General features: G+C 34.7%; 1 protein-coding gene across 2 annotated transcripts in view; it reads left to right on the top strand.

The window, feature by feature from the left end:
- The window catches only part of LOC149787826 (peptidyl-prolyl cis-trans isomerase FKBP4-like), a 93848-nt gene extending 74295 nt beyond the window's left edge, over positions 1-19553 (top strand). Inside the window, exons 8-9 of one of the 2 annotated variants that reach the window (XM_089974045.1) lie at positions 7000-7193; positions 14246-19553. In XM_089974045.1, coding sequence (XP_089830171.1) covers positions 7000-7167 — 168 coding nt within the window. In that variant the 3' untranslated portion in view covers positions 7168-7193; positions 14246-19553. The remainder of the gene's footprint in view (positions 1-6999; positions 7194-14245) is intronic. The other variant, XM_089974046.1, reaches the window with a different exon arrangement.
- Positions 19554-20993: the final 1440 nt, after the last annotated feature.

The raw sequence follows: 20993 nt of genomic DNA, 5'->3' as shown, positions 1-20993 counted from the left end.
CTAACTGATGCCTACTTGAAGTTGGATGTGGTATCGGGAGGAAGATTATGTTCACCCAACAAATGCAAATAAGTTCATCAAATCGAGAGTTTCAGTCCAAGAAAGTGTATATTTGAAGATAACTATATATTCAATGATCACACATACATTTATGAACTGAATATGTGTGATATGAGGAGATAATTATTTTCATCCAATGATCACACAATCCTTACTACCTTAGTAAAAGCATAGTATGTGAAGAGAAAATGGGCTCATTCAATGACCACACACAAGTAATATTAGCAAAAATGTGGTATGTGAAGAGAAATTGGACTCATTCAGTGACCACACAGGATTAATATGAAAGGGGTGATATGTGGTGAGAAAACGTCATCACCCAACAAAGTTTTTTAATTGCAATACCTACGTCAAGGCAAAATCTTTTACATTTATACAGCTGGGATTTGCAAACAATTCTTCTCAAAGAACAGGAACTAACTATCGCATAAATAAATATCTCAATCTCATGAAAATGAATCATAGATGGAATATTAGAAGTGAAGAGTTTGAGTCTCGGATTCAGCCAATGTGGGTATGTGAGAAAGCTTGCCAGTATCTTCTCGTGGGTCGGTGGTTCTTTCCGGGGGTTTTCCCGGGTTCTTCCTCCACCATTAATACTGGCCGCCATGTATAGCCTAGCATGTGCTGAAAAATGGCGTTAAACTCTACAACAACAACAACAACAGAAATGAAGAAATTATTTTAGAATAATTCGAGAAATTGAAGTTCTATTTATAATACTGAAATTACAGCATTAGCTTTATTTATTTTAAAAATTTTTAATTAGCGAAATTGTTAATGCAGTAAAAATAATTGCAAAATAAATACTAAGTCAATTACAGAAGTAACTAACATCTAACTAAATTATAGAACTCAAATCTAAAATTAAGGTACATACCCATGTCTTGTTCTTTTGACTCTTAAACATGGCTGTTACATGCTGTTATATATACTGAACAAATTTGGACTAAAAGGCACTATGTTGCCTTCTTGCTTGTGCACTGACTTTCTGGTTACCAATTCAAACTTTCCCAGGCCTTAAATACTGTATAGTTGGAATTTTGCTTGAAAACCATTTAAAGTTGGAAAAGTGTTGGATGTTGGAAAAATTTGAAAATTGTTGGAAAATCCTAACAACTTGTGACTATAAGTCTATGCAAAATGAATTATTTCCAACTAAAAAGATGTATTTATTGAAATTATCATCAGGGGAAAATACTTTTTGAAAATTTATCCAAAATCCATTGTTGAGCTGCAGTTTAGTAACTCATATGGCCACCGTATAGGTGTACTATGCTGGACCTATCTTGTGCACAATCAGTGAGCTATAAACAGCAGCGGTAGCAATCTACAAAAGCTACATGTGATGGGTCAATGAAACCCAGTATTTTCTATATGGATCGATGACATCTGTTAAATATCATCTCCGGTAATTGAATACCTCTACAATCGCCCCAAATCTATAAAATGTCAGATTTGCAAATGCATCCTTCAAAATCATCAGTAGCTCAGACATACATGTACACATTGAATGTACCATAATCAGCTGATAGTTCCAGCAACCATTATCATTTTTAACTAATTTTCTTCCTATTTGAAAAACATACTTGCTGAAAAGCAAAATCAGTTGTGTAGTATATAATTGTGGTGATCTTATGTCGTTGATTATGTTTCATGAACTTTCATCAATTACCATAAAGACTAGGAATACTTGGTCTGTTACACACACAGATATATATATATATATATATATATATATATATATATATATATATATATATATATATATATATATATATATATATATGGGTCTAAAAAAAGAAGATAAATGAACAAATATTGTTAGGCAATGTAGCAACTAAGTGTTCATCCTTGTCATTCCCTCCAGACACGTGCCAAAGTGAGCAATATCAGGTCCACTTGGGCCTCTTTGGTTTTGTCATAATTAAGCTTCAAACCCAGAGATGACTGGGGATGCAACCAGGAAACCCTCCTCACGATATATAAAAGCCTAATTAGATCAAAACTGGATTACGGTTGCCAAGCATATAGCTCGGCTAAGCAACCTGTACTACAAAAACTTGACACTATCCAGAGAAAAGCCTTACTATTATGCACAGGAACACTCCCCTCAACATCATTAGAAGAACTACAAACACTAACAGGAGAACTACCCTTAAAATTACGTAGGCAAGAATTGCTCCTCCGATACTTCATTCGATTAGATACCCACCCAGACAACCATCCCACCAAAATAGCTATAAATAAGTGTAAAGTTGTCTTCAAACCCAAAATCATACCCATCACACCAAGTGGCAAAGTAATCCTTGAACTAAGAGAAAAGATACCTCTACTAAAAAAAAACAGGTAACAAGCAATACAGACCAGAACAAATCACCATGGTTACAAAAACCACCAAGGATTAACACTGAAGCTACCAAATTAGGCAATAAAGAAGGACAAGAAAACTTACTAAAACCTGTACTGGTAAACGAAATCAACCAAAAATACCCGGACTATGTTAAAATATATACCGATGGATCAAAAACAAACAACCCACCAAGAACAGCAGCAGCAATAGTCATCCTTGAATTCAATATACGAACGGGATCCAGATTACCTGACTATCGCTCCATTTACACCACTGAATTCTGGGCTATACTTGAATCACTACAGTGGATCAAAGACAACCAAATACCTAAAGCAGTAATTATAAGCGATTCCCTAAGCATTATCAAATCGATCCAAAATCGCAATACACACTCTAGGGAACAATTCCTCGACAGAGCATGCCAATTAATCAACGATATCACCACAGCACATCAATTAGTCGAGCTCATGTGGATACCGTCGCACATTGGAATCTCTGGCAACGAAACAGCAGACAAAGTTGCAAAAACCAAACTAGGAGATCAAAACTCTATCAAGCTTAACTATAGCTCTACAGAAGCAATAAGCTTCGCACAAACATATATAGACCAAACATGGCAAGATTTTTGGAACTCCTCCACAAAAGGTAAAAAGCACCATGAAACCCCAAAAAATGTAGATAGGAACATACAGCTACCTAAGGGTACCTATTTAGAACAGAAAACCATAAACAGGATAATAACTGGAAAAACTAAACTAGCAAGCAGTTTTGAAAGGTTTATAGGACCCAAACCAGCAACCATTAACTGCTTTAACTGCCACACCACTGAAGATCTACACCACGTATTCAGTATATGCCCAAAATATCAACCCGCTCGGAAAATATTTATCAAAAACCAAAAAGAGATTGGATCACCACACACATACCCAGAGTTACTTATGGACTTTAATAAAAATAAACAATCAGCATATAAAAATATAAATCAATTCATAGACTCAGCAGGACTTAGGAACAAAATATAATTACTATTCCCACAAAACCAAAACACCCAGTAACTAGCTAAATAAATTTAGAAGCCACCACATAAAAACCCATAACATATCATTCAATTTTATAAAAGTATTAATAAATAATTCACTTACGAAGCACCTATAAAAAAATTAAGGAAACCGCAAAATTGGATGTCCTAGATGTCCTTAACGAACCGAGTAATCAGCGAGGATTCCGGTCCTAGATGTCCTTAACGAACCGTGTAATCGGTTAGGACTCTGGTCTCTTGCTAAATAAAGTATAAATAACATTCAATCTCTAAAAACATTAATTAACAAATAACTTAAAGAGGTAATATCTAAAAACTTATAAATAACATAACGTAGGAAACACACCCTAAACACCTCGACTAGTAATACCATAATGACCTTGAAAATCTCTCTTCATACATGATGTCTACTAAGAACCTCTATAAACAGCATAGAACATCCCCCCTCCTTTTAGAACATTTTGAAGAAGAAAAAAAAATCAAAAAAAAAAAAAAAAAATTAAAAAAAAAAAAAAAATCGCAAGAAACACCAGGCAAATGCAACAAGAAACCAGCGATGTAAAGCAAGCAGGACCGTTCCCGAGCTGTCCTTCCCACTAATGACAGCCAACCATTCAACTGTAGGGACCTTTATGGACCCACAGATTGAGGCCAAACTATCAGGGTTCCTTGAATCCATAAAAGCCTGGGGGAGGTGGCACCATCCCCTTCCCCAGGAACAACTAGCAGACTGTGGTGCAGTCAGAAAAAAGTGGCACATGCACATTTGTGCGCATACCACTATATTTAAACTCAACAACAACAACAGAGACGGTTAGGCTATCATACTAAGACTGCAAAATCAGTAATCACTGTCCTACGAGTGGCCGAGTGGTCTAAAGTGCTCTTCGTTACGGATCACTGCCATCTCACCTCTGTCTGCGGCGGTTCGAGTCTAGGATTCAGCCAATGTGGGTATGTGAGAAAGCTTGCCAGTAGCTTCTCGTGGGTCAGTGGTTCTTTCCGGGGTTTTCTCGGGTTCTTCCTCCACCATTAATACTGGCCGCCATGTATAGCCTATCGTGTGCTGAAAAATGGCGTTAAACCCCACAACAACAAAAATCACTGTCCTAAATATCCATGCATTGGACCCTCAGGAAAGGTCAGAAATTCATGTCAGTATGAAGCAAGGGAGTACACATACATAGGTGAGAAATTTAATCTCTTTCAATAGAAGGTCTTCTGTTTGTAATGCTCAGAGAAGTGTACATGTACCTTCTTATCCCCAGTGCCAAGGTTATTTGCATATAAATACAGGGCCACTGCTGCCAGATTTCTTTCTGTATTGCAAGTCTATATACAATGGAGGGCAGTGGGAATTTTAACTTGGCAAAGAATCAGCTGCTGCAACCCCCAGTGTTGAATTATATCTCTTGCTTGCATTGCAGTTGATTGGCACATTTTTAGGTGCTGCTGTGCTCAAGAGTTTTTTTTTTCACATTTGTATGTACATGTATCTATTTATGGTCCAAAATTTGTTATGTCCATTTTCACACTAGCAGTACCACCCACACTGGCTTTGCATTATTACTTTCTTTGTTCAGGTCTTGGAAAGTAATTCCATCAGTGCCTTGATCTCTTTCATACCATCATACAGCATTCTGATATAAAAATTCAGGTTGCAGTTTTCAGTCGTAAGAGTTCCAATTTTAGCTCTACATGTCATAGACTGATGAGCATATGGGATGACCTGTTGTCCATCTGTTAGCACAATTTTGATGTTGTTTCTCCTTAAAAACTACTTGGAAGATTGCCTTTTAACTTTACACATGTATACATTGCAAACACTAGTTGATTCTAAATTAAATTGTGCCTTTTGGACATCCAATATGGCCACTACAGGGTCCATCTTCACAATGTTTATATTGCTACTCCTTAATCGACAGAAGTATCAGCATTGGATTTTCATGAAAAGACTTCTTAAGACATCTTGCTGGTTCTGAATGAAAATGCTGCTCATCTTACATCTAATTATTGCTTGTCTTTTTGTTGATTCCTTAGAAAAAAAATTGGCCAGTGGAGCATAAATGTGACAAAATATGGTAGGGAGTTTTGTCTTCAGAAGAGGGAAGCTTTTCAATGAGAATGGCAAAGTTTTCATTGTAGTACACATCTTCAGTTTTCATATTCCACTGAGGACCCAAAGCTTGGGTCACTATGCGAGTAGTTTTCAAATATTTATATGAGAACTTTTATGCAATTTTGGAGTCTGGGAACAATATTCTGACTACATCTGAACAAATGATCTATTTGTTGTTGTGTTAAATATGCTTTAATATGCTGCATGACGTGTAATGTTGTTCTTCCCACCACAGCAGATTTTGAAATCAGCTTTATTGGAAGGGCAGAATGCATAATGATGTCCATTAAATTTTATTTAAACTGCTGAAATTCCCATTTCCTGCCATTTTATTTCGTATGATAATTCGGTTGCTTAGATTTTGGTGTTTTGGCATTGGTAGATAACACACACTTTGACATCTCGACATACTTTAAGCATTGCAGCCAATCCAACCCTGTATTGTGCTGTTTAAGAATTAAGTCATAATCAGTTAGTCTCTTTATTCCTTTCGGCATTACTTGTGATCACAGTATAAGCAGTGTCAGCAAACGTCAATAACTGAAGCCAACTAACCCTTCTTACAGAATCAAAGAGGTGTTTTATGCTGCTTGAAATTAGTAGTGTGATCATTGGCTGTATTACCTTAAATATATGGTACTAAACTGAAAGCAAGGTGTTAAAAAAGATAATAGAAAATAAAAAAAATTTCAATAAATGTTTGTATACACAATATATTTCAACGAGTGATGGGAGGGACACGAGACACCACAAATCTTCGGAGTAAAATGTATGTTAGAGTATTGGTCTCTTGTACTGAATAAAGAAATTTTCAATTGTATTGGTATTGGCAGTATTACAACTGCTGCAAAACAGGTTGTAGTCACCTACTTTTTATACTTCATTGGCACATAAAGTATTTGCAACTTGCATGAAACAAGCAGGTAAGACATAACATTCTGCTGTCATTTTTAGATCCATACTTACTGTACATGGGTAAATCATCCATTCTTTAGCCTTAATTTCCAGTTTATTTGGGCATAACTTTGATACAAAATAAAAAATCTTTATCTTGGCATTTCAAACCATCTCTAGTTCAGGTCACTGGCCTACTGTTGGTTGAAGCATTACCATAGAGTTTATTTTTAAACTGATGTTTATCATCTGCAGGAAAATTATTTGAATTCTACCTGTATTTGTGAAAGTTTGACTTTTTAGCATTCAGAAATTTCAGAGGAAAATCTGGTAACAGGTACACCATTGCGGATGAAAATCATTTTATCTGCTGCTGACAGATATGAAATTTAGGTTAATTCTATACATCTCTTGTTGCTACAATTTCTTTCAGTGATTCACAAATTTGTTATATAATTGTTTGCTTCCACTTGAATTTTCTTGGATGTAATTCTGCGGCTTTATGGAGTTCACAAGCAATCACTTTGGTTTTAGGGATCCCGATTTTACCATAATGATGGAAAGGATGTGTTCCAAAGTGTTGGAGATTGGCATAATGACATGGCACAGGGTATGATGTCATTAGAACAGGAACTTGAGGCCTTCGGAGAAACTATGCCAGAAAAGGGCTCCAATAAGCATGACATTGGGGACCAAGACTGATCCTTTAAGGGGCCACACTTCTCTGTGTAAATACATATCTTTTTGGTTCTAAATTTTGTTTGCATGCAGTTTATCCTGTATCCAAATTCAGTGTTGCATGATGCCTAGGCACATGTACCACTTGTCTTGTAACTGGTGGTGGTGTCAACAATGATAAGATGTAATTTTTCAAAGTGACTTACCTTCTACATCAGATGCTATATTTAACTGAAACATTGCTACAGTATTAATTTAAATCAGAAGTTTGCATCCAGATATGTTACAAGTGGTTGTCTTGCTTGTGTAGCAAATAGTCGCATTGTAACCATGTTCACACTTTATTTGATTGCTGTTTTTTTTTTCTTCTCTCTAGCCTGCAGTGATTTTACAATTTACCAGACTTTGTAACTATATCAGATTAAAATCTAGATCCACAACATAAAGGAGATCTAACAAGAATCAATTTTAGGCATATTCTGTTGGCCATTCGAATCACCATTCAGATTACTGCTGTCATATTTTTTAAAGTTGAAAAATGTCATTCAGGATGTATTGCTACTAATGACATAATTTCCAGTTGAAAATTGCAACTTTTTAATTTATATGCTACTAAAACTTTTTGAATTGGGAATTCCAAAGATCACCAGAACATTTAAGTTTTATTGGTGCCTGTCAGATCTACATATTATAAGTAGATCTGAATTTTAATCAGTTTAATAGTGAAATTTAGTTTGTTGACAATAGTTGCAGTCAGAGAATGCCAGTGTTTCAGTTATATCATCAAATTTGACCTTTTCGTCCTAGCATAATTTAATCCCATCCAGAGGTTAGCATGGTCAAGAAAGTATGCTTGGTAATGGCAGTTATCCTGTTAGATCAATAAGAGTGTTCAACACCATTTGCACTAAACTAAGCATCAGCTTGTGACTTTGAAACAAACTAGGCCAGTGTTGTTTTGGTCTTGTACCAGTTTTTGGCCTCGAGATTTAAAAAAAGTTCATATTGTAATTATATATGTAAGTTTTAGTTTACATATTCATAAGTATAGTACAAAATATAGTACTTGAATTTACTATCCAATTTCATGATTACATAACGTTAAAAATTAGAGAGTGCAGAACTTAAACAAGACGATCTTTTGTTTTCAGGATTCATTCATCACCAGACTATATTCATCAAACTTAGTTTACCATATCTGATCAAAAGGTCGAATAAAATCTGTACATTTTCAATTAAAAAACTATGTGTGAAGGACTGCCTTAAACCCTTTTGTATTCTACTGCTGGTCTTTTAAAATGTCCAAATTTATATTCTCTGGCCATATTTCAAAAGCTTTGTTATAACTTTCCTCTGTTATGATTAACTGGTTATAGTCTTTGATTTGTGTGGTCCGCCTGAGAAAATTTGCTCAATTAAAATGTACAGAAGCCAGATAAACAATGACAGTAAGTCCTCAAAAGATCCGATAGCTCGATGGCCCTCTAATTTCAGACTGGGTCCCTCCTGTATTCTACATGAAGTGTCCATCAGGCTGGTCACGAAGCAAAATATGTGACCTATGAATGTGACAATTGAAAAATTGTTAAAGCTATGTTAAAAATCCAAATCACACACACATTATATCCAAGAACATAATAAAGAATTTTTATTGTGTGACAAGTATATATACACACCCTTTTCAATTCCCAGCTTAGTGTGATATGTGCAAGAAGTTTGAGAATGAGACTGTTGTATGGTACTATCAACTAATAATTTTGTCGTTAGGTATGGTAATGTGATAATTTAGTGGTAATGATGAGTGAAAGGTTATCATTATGCTATTATAACAGTTTCAGATAATTATTTTCATTTTAAAAAAAACCCACAAATTTCTTGTGAGTTCAGTTATTTTTATGGGTATCAGACTATCCGGTGGTCTAGTGGTTAGAGTGTCTGCCTCGGATGTGGGACATAATGGGTTTGATCCCTGGCCAAGTCATACCAAAGACATAAAAATGGTACCAACAGCTGCCTCACTTGGCACTCAGCATTAAGAGGTTAGTGTTAGGACTGGTCGAACTGGTGTCAGGATAATGTGACTGGGTGGGACATCATAGCAATATGACTGAAAAATTGTTAAAGCTATGTTAAAAATCCAAATCACACACACACTCATGGGTATCATAATGACCCTTCCATATGGAGAGGGTATATAGTGTTTCCAATGTTCATCCATCTTGTCCCGTTTTATCTTGTCATGACTGTTAACAAAAATTTCAGCTCAGTAATTTGTTTTGAACTTAATGGATCAAAATTAAATCTGGTGTGAGGTTTCACATTCAGAAGCTCTAGATTTCAAATTTCACCATTTACTGGAATAGTGTTATGGAGTTATGGTTCCTGTCAGACTTCGCACTTTGCCTTCAATTTTGTTTTTGCTCAAGAACTTTTAAGGGACTTCATGGATTGAAAAAAAAATTGGTACGAGGCTTTGCATTAAAAACACAAAGGTTTTTTTTCAGTTCATTTGGTGATCTTTCAATTTTGTTTTTACACAGGGATTTTTGATGGACATCTGAATATAAATCAAATTTATAATGAGGCTTTACATGAAGAAAACCTAGCTCATTTGACTTAAACAAGCTTCCAGCAAAATTGTATAGACTTCTTACCCTCTTATTGGTTTGGCACTTTGCCCTTCTTTTTCTGCTTGATATATTTGAAGGACTTAAAATGCATCAACACCAAATCAAGATTATAACTATTTAGGTAAGGTAACTGTTTGAATTTTAATGTCTTATGGCAAAATTGCATGAGGTTATGGCTCTTGTTTGACTTTAATAGCATCATATTGGTGTGAGCTTCTATGGCACATGGACAGATTCCTAGTTTTCTTTGATTATGAATAAAATGTCGTTCTCATTTGTAAAAGTTTATATTTGCCACTGATAAAAACCGATGCCATTGTTTTCATAGGTTGATCTTTCCTTCTTGGGTTTTAAAATCTGTTGTTTGTATCAGCCAGAAAATCTACAAAATTTGGAACCTTTGAATAAAAGAGAATTCACATTATATGGAATGTCCTAATTCAAGTTAATCGATTTTTACATGTGTGCCTCAAAGCAGAGTGCATTATGCTGCGACCATATCTGTCACAGTCACAATCTGTTTGCCCATTCATTAAACATTCTTTTCCAGCATGATAACCTCAGTTTTAAATTACCTTCCTTGTCCATATTTTACAGGTACACTTTTGAAGAAAGAAGCCTATTGATTTGGGGTTCAAAATGCCAAAATAACAGGCACCACAATTGAAACAAAAAAAAATGGTTTATGCACAATAATATTAGTTCTACATCACAGTATTGGACTAAACTTTGTAATTGGTTTTCACATAAAATAAGGTAGAAGTCTGTTGATCTAGGGTCAAAAGGTCAAGGTCACTTGTGACTGAAAAAAGAAATATGGCTTATGCTGAGAAACTGCAGTTTTTAAATGTGAACCTTCACAAAGGTTTGTGGATAACTTGTTTGGTTAGAAAGAAGTTCATTGATTTTGGGTCAAAGGTCAAGGTCACTGGCTAAACAATTTGTGTGTGTGTGCAGAGTAATATTAATTTTATACCATGTAGAGAGCTTGCATATAGAGTACGGAAGAGGCCTATTAATTTTTCAAATGAAAAGGTCAAAGGCCAAGGTTATTATGACTAAAATAAAAATGATTTTTGCAGAACAACTTTTATCTTAGAGCAAGTTCACTGACCAAATTTTGTAGAAAGTTTTTCACTTGGGGCAATGAAGAAGCTTACAGATTTGGGGGTCAGTGGTCACTGTCATTGATAAGCCAACAAAAAAAAAAATAGTGGTTCTGTGTAATAAGTTTAGTTTAAGACTGCATACCTTAAACAAAGGTCCAGGTCCTGGAGACTTCTTTGTCAGTGCTCTCCAGTCAACTGTGCCCTTCCTATGATCTCCAGTCAATTATGCCCTTCCTGGAGACTTGTTTGTCAGTGATCTCCAGTCAACTATGCCCTTCTAAAGCCTACATAAGGAGATCACTAAAAATGCAAAAACAGTGCTACTTAAAAAAGAAAGAAAAAAATGGATAGACCCATCAAAATCTAGACTGGGCACCTCCTATATTCTAAGTGAGTTATCCTTCAAGCTTGTTAAACAAGACATTCATTTTGGAGTTCTTGAAGGACATTGGTTTAGTTGTTAATTGCTGGGTCTCTTTATGTAGGTGCCTTACACATGGGAAGTTTGTCTGCTTGCTTACATGGAAAACTACCATTCCATTGGTTACAGTGTATGCCTTGGTCGTGGGTTCAAACACCCCCCCCCCCAGCCAGTCATACCAAAAACTTATATAAAATGGTACTAGCAGCCGCCTTGCTTGGCACTCACCATTTAAGAGGTTAGTGTTAGGACTGGTCGGCCTGGTTTAAGTCTGTGACTGAGTGGGACATTATGCCACATCTGTAGCATGCTGCCCCAGTGCTAGACTTCACTATAAACTGTCACTGCAGATATTGTAGCAATATGACTAAGAATGTTAAAACTCTGTTAAGATTGTTAAAACTATGTTAAAAATATTTTTAAAAAACACATCAGTAGGAAGCTATAAAATTTGCGTACGAAAGGAAACTACTATTTCTGTTCTCTGTATTTCCATGTTTACCTATAATTAATGCTAATTGTCTTTTATGAATAAAATACCTTTCTTACGCTTAGAGAGTAATGCATCACTGGTAAACATATTGCGTGTTACCAATGAGATAAGTAAAAAATTAATCTTAGCTTGGAGATTTATGTCTTATTAAAGCAGCAGTTTTTCAACTTAAAGGAACTTGGATAACATTGTATTTTAATCCATTTATTTCAGAAGGTTGTTGTTGTTGTTGTAGGGTTTAATGCCATTTTTCAGCACATGATAGGCTATACACGGCGGCCAGTATTAATGGTGGAGGAAGAACCCGGGAAATCCCCGATAAGAACCATCGACCCTCGAGAAGCTACTGGCAAGCTTTCTCACATACCCACATTGGCCAAATCCGAGACTTGAACTTACTAAGACAGAGGTGAGATGGCAGTGATCCGTAACGGAGAGCACTTTAGACCACTTAATACATTTATTTCAAAAGGTTGGTAGACTTTGATTCTATTGGTTGGTATACAAAGTGGGTATTTTCTGTAATTGTGATTCATCCACTGTACTGTGACATGAACCTATTGCTGTTACTAATTAAAATATGTTTTTTTTTTAAAGGGTCTGTCTTTCAAGTGTTTTGTAATTTTGACTAACATTATGTGAAGAGTTTTGCATCATTCAGGAAACAAAACTACCTGTCCCCAAAATACTCTACCTGCAGAGCATGATAAAACACAGATTATACATTGCAACGAAGACATATATGAAGACATGTAACTATACAGATCCCAAGAGCAAAGGTGTATGCCAGTTAAGAATTTCACACCTGAACATGCTGAAATTGAAAATTTTTTGTTGAGAATCTCATTAGTTGTAAGCCCTTCAAGACCAGACTGAACTGGGATTTGGCCTTATAAACAGTATCAAAAGTATAAGGAGAAACTTTAAATTAGGACAAACATCAATTGCATATGAACATCAAAACTTCTGATACAGTCAGGAAGGAGGGCATTAATAGTGTAATGGGACACTGGTTGACAGCAGGAAGCAAACATTAATTCAACTGAAATGGAATCAAAATATGAGTGAACAAAAGATGTAATGTTTTAAAATACTGTAGAGCATAAAGTATTTTGGTAAATCAAAACAAAATTTTAGTAGACAAGGTCAGTTTCTTTCCAAAGTACACTATTTTGAGGGGCAGATGAATGCAGAAAATGAGTCACTTTAAAGCATTTTTTTTCTTTTTATTTACAAGAGTGGTCCGAATTCAGGTCTATGGGTGGCCATGCTGATACACGTACAAAAAGTCAATTCTACAATATGTATGACCCACCTTGATTTATACACGTACAAAGTCAATTCTATATTATGTATGGCCCACCTTGATTTATACACGTACAAAGTCAATTCTGTAATATGTATGGCCCACCTTGATTTATGCACGTACAAAGTCAATTCTATAAACCTTGATTTATACACATACAAAGTCAATTCTTTAATATGTATGGCCCACCTTGATTTGTAATATAGCAGTTTCAATATTTAGTGAAAGAATAATGCCCTTTGTTTGCCAAGTGGAAGTTGATTCAGCGCAATGATGTTTTGGTTTCAAGCCAATTGCTTTAAGCCTGTAGTATGGTGGCAGTATAATGGTTTTTAAAAATGGCCGTTTAGGGCATGTGCAGTTTTAGTCAGGACAAGATTGTGCCTGTAAAAAAAAAAATTCTTTGAACACTACATACTTAGGACTTGTCTTTTTTAGTTAAATGGGGCAGCCTTAAGTATCTTTAAAATGCATGTTTTTGTTCCGTTTCAAAATGTAGATGGAATCTCTCAAAATTCTATTTACTTTAAAATCTGGGAGTCCATGCCAGATAGGTATTTATTCCAAAAATGATAGATCTTTTAATTGTACAAACTTTATGAGCTATCTCATAATTTGTACAAAATTGTTCATTATAGAAGATCTGTCGTCTATTTTATATCTTATGAAATTTAATAAATAAAAGTATACAGTATCTGTCAAATACAAAAAATTTAAATACATCTTGCAAAGTTAATTAGCTGTTTATTTTATTATATATATAAAAATATAAATAGCAAATAGTAATTTGACTGGTCATACAGTTGCAGAACTCAGTTCTGACATAGGTTCTTTCGCACTGACTTGAGAATGTTCAGTTAAAAATTTACCTGGCTATAACAGAATCATTGAAATGCATACAATATTGAGACATTAAATTGCCAGCTTGGCTGTGCCAACTTTTTGGTGAACAAAACGTAGCCTCTCTCTCTCTCTCTCTATACATACCAAAAATGCCCAATAAATGCTAACAATATTCAACCAATGAAAATTGTTGTGGTGAAAAACCAGGAGTACAGCTGTGTGCTGTATTACTGCACACAAATAATTGCTTATGCAAAATAAAATATGAATAAAATGCATAGATTTTTTTTTTTCTTACAGGACAAGAAAGGTGCAGGTGACAAGAAAAGAACCCATGAAAATAAAATCTCTGGCAAAGAAAACAAGAATCTCCTTGAAAAAGCAATAGATGAGATGGATTGAGAGATGACACATTAGTTAAAACCACTTGGAAACAGTGATCTCTCCTGGACATTTTTAAGATGGTGGGTCTCATATTCAACAAAGACGATCACATTGAAAGAAGCCAACATAGAATTCTTGACACTGTCCTTTAGTTAAAGATGTACTTTCGGAGTTAATACAGATTACCATACCTTCCCATAGTTCATCACACTCTCTCTTTTATTCTGTTAGTGTGTCAGTATAATGAAATTTGTAAAATACAAGCAAATCCTGTCCACGCCAGGTTGGGTCAGCTGCTATGGTATATCTCTGGGCAAAACATTGCGCTCTTAATTGAACAGTGTAACATAGAATAGTTGTTGTGCTATTCAGCACCAGTCATTCAGTCAAATATATTCTTGACAAAATATTCAGTGAACATTTTAGAGAAGTGTAAATAGCAGTCAACTAATTCAGCCATATAGACATTTGTAACAGGTCAGATACAGAGTTTATCAGAAATTGACAAATATAACTAGAGGATAGCAAAACCAACTGGGGGAAAAATTGGGATGCACCAGGAAGCTCACACCAGTGTATTTTTTAATCAATAATAATTATGGATCTTCTTTTTTGGGGTAAAATTTTATATTAGAACTTGCCAACACTGAAAATAAGCATAGACATGGATGCAGGTTAAATGCAATTCCATAATGAAAAAGACCCTTTAAAAGGAAATCTTTGTGTGTGGTGTGTGGGAGCTAGTCTGTAATGCTGGTAGTACTACAAGACGGGTTGACACCAACTTTTTTAAGTAGGAAGCTCACAGGACTTCTTGCTTTTGAAAACTGGTGGTCTTTCTGACTGATAGGTCTTTGCACTTACTGAAAAAATTATGTAATCTACACAATAAAATAAAACACATACACAGAATTGTTATTATTACAGTTTAAATTCATCATAGTAATATGCTGTTTTGTAATGCTGACAAATCTTGTGTGTGGTATTTATCATAACCATAGTCACCCTCAGAATCATCACAGATGTACCATCCATTCCCATTGCAACAATCTTTTTCATCCATTCACACCCGTATCTCTCTGACAAAAGGCCCACTATGGCATGCTGAGTTTCACTGCCTGCCCTTTGTACCAATAAAATAAATGTAAACTTAAGAACAAATAATAAATTATTGAATTAATGTAATTAAAAAAACTAGAATGGCTCTACAGTGAAATTAATGGTTTGAGAGTTTACAATAAATAAATGATATCGGTATAAATTTAAATTGCTGGTTTATAGATGTTTTGGATTTAAATACAAGTTTCTGGTTTAATAGTTTCAGTTCAATAATATAAAATGAATGTTACTAACATCTGCCTTGCACTCAAAAGATGAACGAATGTTTACAATTTCTGCCTCTTTGGAAGAAATATCGGTGGAGCCATCACAAATAAGACTTGAGGAAATTATATGGTCCTGTTCTGACCTACCAGTATCAGCAATAACCCTGATAAATTTCTGACAATATTTGTCTTTTAGGTAGGTACTGCTCATTTCCAAACCTTTCGCTTGTCCAACTCGCACAATTTCACATAATATACAGGCATCCGTGTTTCTCAACAAAATGTGCATTTCTAAACATGATGTGTATTTTTCCAAAGGCTGCCTTATTCAGCAACGTAACAGACTTCTCATGGTTTACACATGGAAATTCTTGCTTCCATGTATCGTGGAATTTTTGTTCTCATTTGGTTTTATCTGACACATGTATTTCAAGATTCTCATCTTTTGGTTTTTGGCCAGCGAAGAGATATTATCAAGTAATCACAGTTTTCAGATACAAGAAAACACTTAACAAAAAGTCAATTACATAAATGGTTGATGCTCTTATTTGATCAACAAAGTAAGCACTCAAACGAAAATTTATAGTAAGTGCCCAAACAACAATAGTAATTTGGTTTAAAAGATGAAGGTATGAACTTGTTTTTCACTTTGTATTTTCACTGTGTTTGGCAATGACATATTCATAATTAAAAGAAAGATTTATACAATCCTTTAACATTAGATAGATATATTTTTAATCCCCACAATTTAAAATAGCAGGCCCAATGGACCATCCAGCTGGTCATAATCAGAATTAGGTGGCCTAGGGCCAGCGGACCTGCATTATTGTCAAATCCTGCATGATGGCCTAATTACAAAGAGAGGACCAGTTGCAATGCCCTATTAAGCAGAATATTTCTGCAGATTGTTTTATTTATAAGGCATATACAGGGTTTCTGCAGACTTGACAAAAACAAATTTTATGACTTTCCAAAACTTCTCCAGGGTTATTTTACAAATCTTGGGGACCACAGTAACTTGCATGGTTAACCCTTTATCGATCATAATTGTGTCGAGTTCAAAACAAAGTTTTTTAATCGGTGCTTGGCACTGTATGAAATCAGCAGTTATTTTTTTGGGAACTCTGTTGTCAGAAATTCCATGATTATTCCAAACTTCGCAGGATTTTGTAAAATTCCATGAATTTTCAAGGCCCCTGAAGTTTGTTTTTTAAATTCCAGAACTTTTCCAGGAATCCTGGACCTGCAGTAACCCTGTATATGGCAATACAGAAAAAAGTCATTTTACCTCTACTGGTCATAGATCAGAAGTGTTTATATGATGGCCTGTTTTTGGTTTGTTTGCACATTTGTTATTGCTACTTCTGTTAAACTACTTAGAGGATTGCCATAAAAGTCCCTAGGTCTAGTTGGCCCTGACTGAATAAAGTGCTCTACAGACAACCAATATACCAGCCAGAGCAGCCATGTTTGAAATCTTGTTATCAATATGTGCTTAACAGATTGTCACATTGACATTTGGTTTCCGCCTAAATACCTTTCATGATTTCTAGTTTGCCCAGGATGAAAATTTTGCCAATCTGACATCCAGTATGCCTATCTTGGTGACCATCTTGATGATAATTTTAATGCTTCTCCTCCTTAACAGATAGCTGATATTGACATGGGTTTTCATTGAAACACTTCTTGTGATGTCTAGTTGGTCCTAAATAAAAATGATGCCGATATGACATGGACACTATTGTGAAAATTTTATCATTTGCTCCTCTGAAATGGCTGGTCACATCAGCATAAGGTTTTCACCAAAAGACCTCTTGTAATGTCCATTGGTCCTAATGAAAATGGTGCCAATATGACACAATATAGTCCCCATGATGACCAATTTGAAAATTGTAATTGTTTCTCCTGGAATAGAAGGTCTTACTGGCATGTGGTTTTGACAACAAAAAGTTCTAATGATATAAAGTGGGTCCTTGGTGAAAACTGTGCTGAAATGACATCCATTATAGTAGCCATCTTGAAAATGTTATTAATTCTCCTAAAAGGATAGTTGTATTGATACAAGGCATGCACTAAAAGACTTGCGATATCTAGTCGTCTGGAAGAAAATGATTCCCCCTCCTCTACATTTGATATGAATCAAGAATTTTTGTACTACACTAACAAGTAGTCTATTCTTGCTTATAACATGTAAGTGGAGGCCAACTGCTGACTGCACAGACCCAGATCTGCCATCGTGTAATGCACCAGCAGATCTATGCAGTTTCTATTGCACATTGAATTTGTTAAGTTTTACTGTATGTTTAGTCTACCATTAACTTGTGCAACTTTTATGCTGCAAATATTTCAAAAGTACAAGTACTAAACTAATAAAAATTAAATAATGTATTAAATTTACAGCAACTGCTTGTATGATATGATAAAATGTACACTGTAAAATAATAGAATATTGTGTAACCTTGCAGAAGGTAACCAAATCCAACCTTGTGTTGCTTAGGATTCCTGGTCTGTCCAAACAAAAAGTAGGCCATCCATTTATGTCTTGCATAGCCCTTTTAAACATGTACAAGTTATCAGTGTTTTGAATTGTTATTTCTGTACATCTTTGCATTTGACAATTCATTTATGATATCTGCTGCAACATTTTTGATTTAATGGTAAATGCTGAATGAGTGTGCGCTTTAGATTTTTAACATAGCTTTAACAATTTTCCAGTCATATCACTACGATGTCTGCAGTATGAGCTATCTAAACATTTTTGTATAATTATAGTTGTGGTTGTACTTTTTAAAAAAAATATCTTTAAAAAAATTAATGTACACGGCTTCCTCTTTATAATACTATTCATGGAAATCATGAAAGTGATCTGCATTAGAAGTGAGGGAAGGTTTATACCGATCATTTTATAATGAGGCTGCATGATAATAATGCATAAAAACACAAAAACAGGATATTTAATAATGTAAAATCACAGTATACCTAGTTTTAAAACCCCCAGAACTAACATCAAGGGAATATAATTAGCAATCATAGAATACTACATTATAAGAGTGACAACTGTCTTTATTATTTAGAGGTTGAAGTAATGTCCATTTAAGTGGATTTTACCTGTAGCAATATTGAGGGACCTTATATCGTAAAGAAATTGATCATCATCAACATGTACATTGGTGTGCACAGATACAAAAAAAAAAAGCCAGACAAGTTGCTATAAATAAATAGCTGCAGTGTTTTTAAATAGCAATCAGATTGGAAACAATACAACTTGCCCTTGGTCCCTAGTTGATAGTATAAACTGACAAAAATATGGTGACATGACTGGTAACCTGTCAGTCCTCAATGTCATTTGATAAGCTGTTAATTTGTACATTTAAATTAACTTAACTATTATGTGTTTGTTTGAACCAACCTTGTTAACATGAACTCATCTGTGATTATCAATGTGGGCCAGAATATTGTTGCTGACCTCGAGTAGTCTGGTTGTGTTTAAAAATTACCCATGACAATCATTTCAGAAAATTCCATCCTTATATTAATACATGGCTATTGATAAATTAAATATTTTTGCAACAAAGAAACTACATACAAAGAGTGTCAAGCTTTTTGAAGATGTATTTCATGCCACTGTAAAGAGCCAACCTAGTTTTAAATAATAGACACTCATATTGAATCAAAATCCTGTATTCATGTGACCAAGAACCATTTATTGGTTTAAAGCATTAAGATCATGTTAAAGTATAATGACTTACTTTTAGCATCAGTTATACATATATAAAACATGGTTGATGAATATCTTTGCTTGTGAATTTGTATTGTAGTTTATAGTGCTTTTAAAATGATAAGATAGATATAGTTTAAAAGAAAATGTCACGATTTGCAATAAAATTGCCCAAAGTGAACCGTCTTATTCTTTAATTATCTCTTCTGTAAAATTCTTAAACTTGGTTCACAAGGATTAAACACTCTTTTCTGTTACCGTGATTCAAATATAGTTTACAATGAGTCAGAAGATGGGAGAAAACTGTCCAAATAAGTGATTCAGGTGTTAAAGGGAGGTAAAACAGTAGAACTTTGAAAACTTTACGCACTATGATCCTAACTTTGAGTAAAAGTATCAGTCGATTCTAGATTCCCAAGGTTGCAGACAAGGGTTCCTACATATTAGGACTAACTGAGCAAGTCGTTTGAATGATGCCAAATACTTAGTTTGGAGTTGCTCAAGTTTTATTGTATGTAATAAGGAAAAAGAGGCTGCTTGCCGGATATGCAAGTTACTGCAAATTCATTCTGAAAGGTATTCATTTTTGTGCTTCTGCAAGAGATGTCTTTTGTTTTTAACAGTACATATATTTGTGGACATGGGAAGAGAATCCTGTTTCATTCAAGGGCACATCCTGCTTTGTTGGATCTTTAAATTTGTCACTTTTAGCAACTTCAAATTCTATGAAAAATAATACCCCAAGTTCACAGTATTTAGTTAAAGGAAGTGACCATTGTGGGAAGTCAGAATAACAGAATCTGTGGTGAGGGTTTGCACAGAGACAAGGAAATCCCCGTTGTAGGGTTACATTATTTGTCTCCCCACGAGGCTTTGCCTGGTGGGGAGACAATGTAACCTCACAACTAGGATTTCCTTGTCTCTGTGTAAACCCCAACATATACTTTTCTGGTCTAATATTTTCTACTGAAGTTAAAATAACTATACATTTTTGCAACATATTTTAGCACATTTAACCCATACAGTCCTATAATTTCTTTACATTTATCTGTAGTCATTTGGTCTTGTGATGTTTTATGAAAATCTGAATAATCAGTAGAATTCAACTATATTTATCACATCCAGAAACAGCTACAACAGGTATAATTGTTACTTTTGTAAGTACTGCATGATGAGGTCTAATGCCAGGTACAAATGTTAACATAGGAATATTAATATGAATATGGTAATGAGGACTGTGGAGGGACTGGTCCATCCCAAGTACACAATTTTTACATGTGAGAAAATAACAAAATGTTTGATAGTATTGAGGTATTATCACATTTAATAAGTTGATTTTATACGAAATTAACAATAAATTAATATTTATTACAAGGAAAATAGTTCATATTTTCATCAGTTCTGATTTATAAAAGTGCTATGGTAAATAATGAAATGATACTAGGTACACAGCTCTAGGCCATACAAAGAGTTAACTAGCACGCGTGACCATGCACTGGATTATTCATGGATAATTAGAGATGTGTCATCCTTGTATATAACTCTATTTCTCTGAGATGAAACTGTGGCATACTGGTGCTCTAATTGATACCAATTATAAAATCTCCACACACAGTCCCAA

The sequence above is a fragment of the Sinohyriopsis cumingii genome, chromosome 11 (genome assembly GCF_028554795.1).
Source record: "Sinohyriopsis cumingii isolate HCF-2022 chromosome 11, ASM2855479v2, whole genome shotgun sequence".
Taxonomy (NCBI): Eukaryota; Metazoa; Mollusca; class Bivalvia; order Unionida; family Unionidae; genus Sinohyriopsis; species Sinohyriopsis cumingii.
Note: the sequence above shows the minus strand (reverse complement) of the source record. Positions and strands in the feature narration are given on the sequence as shown.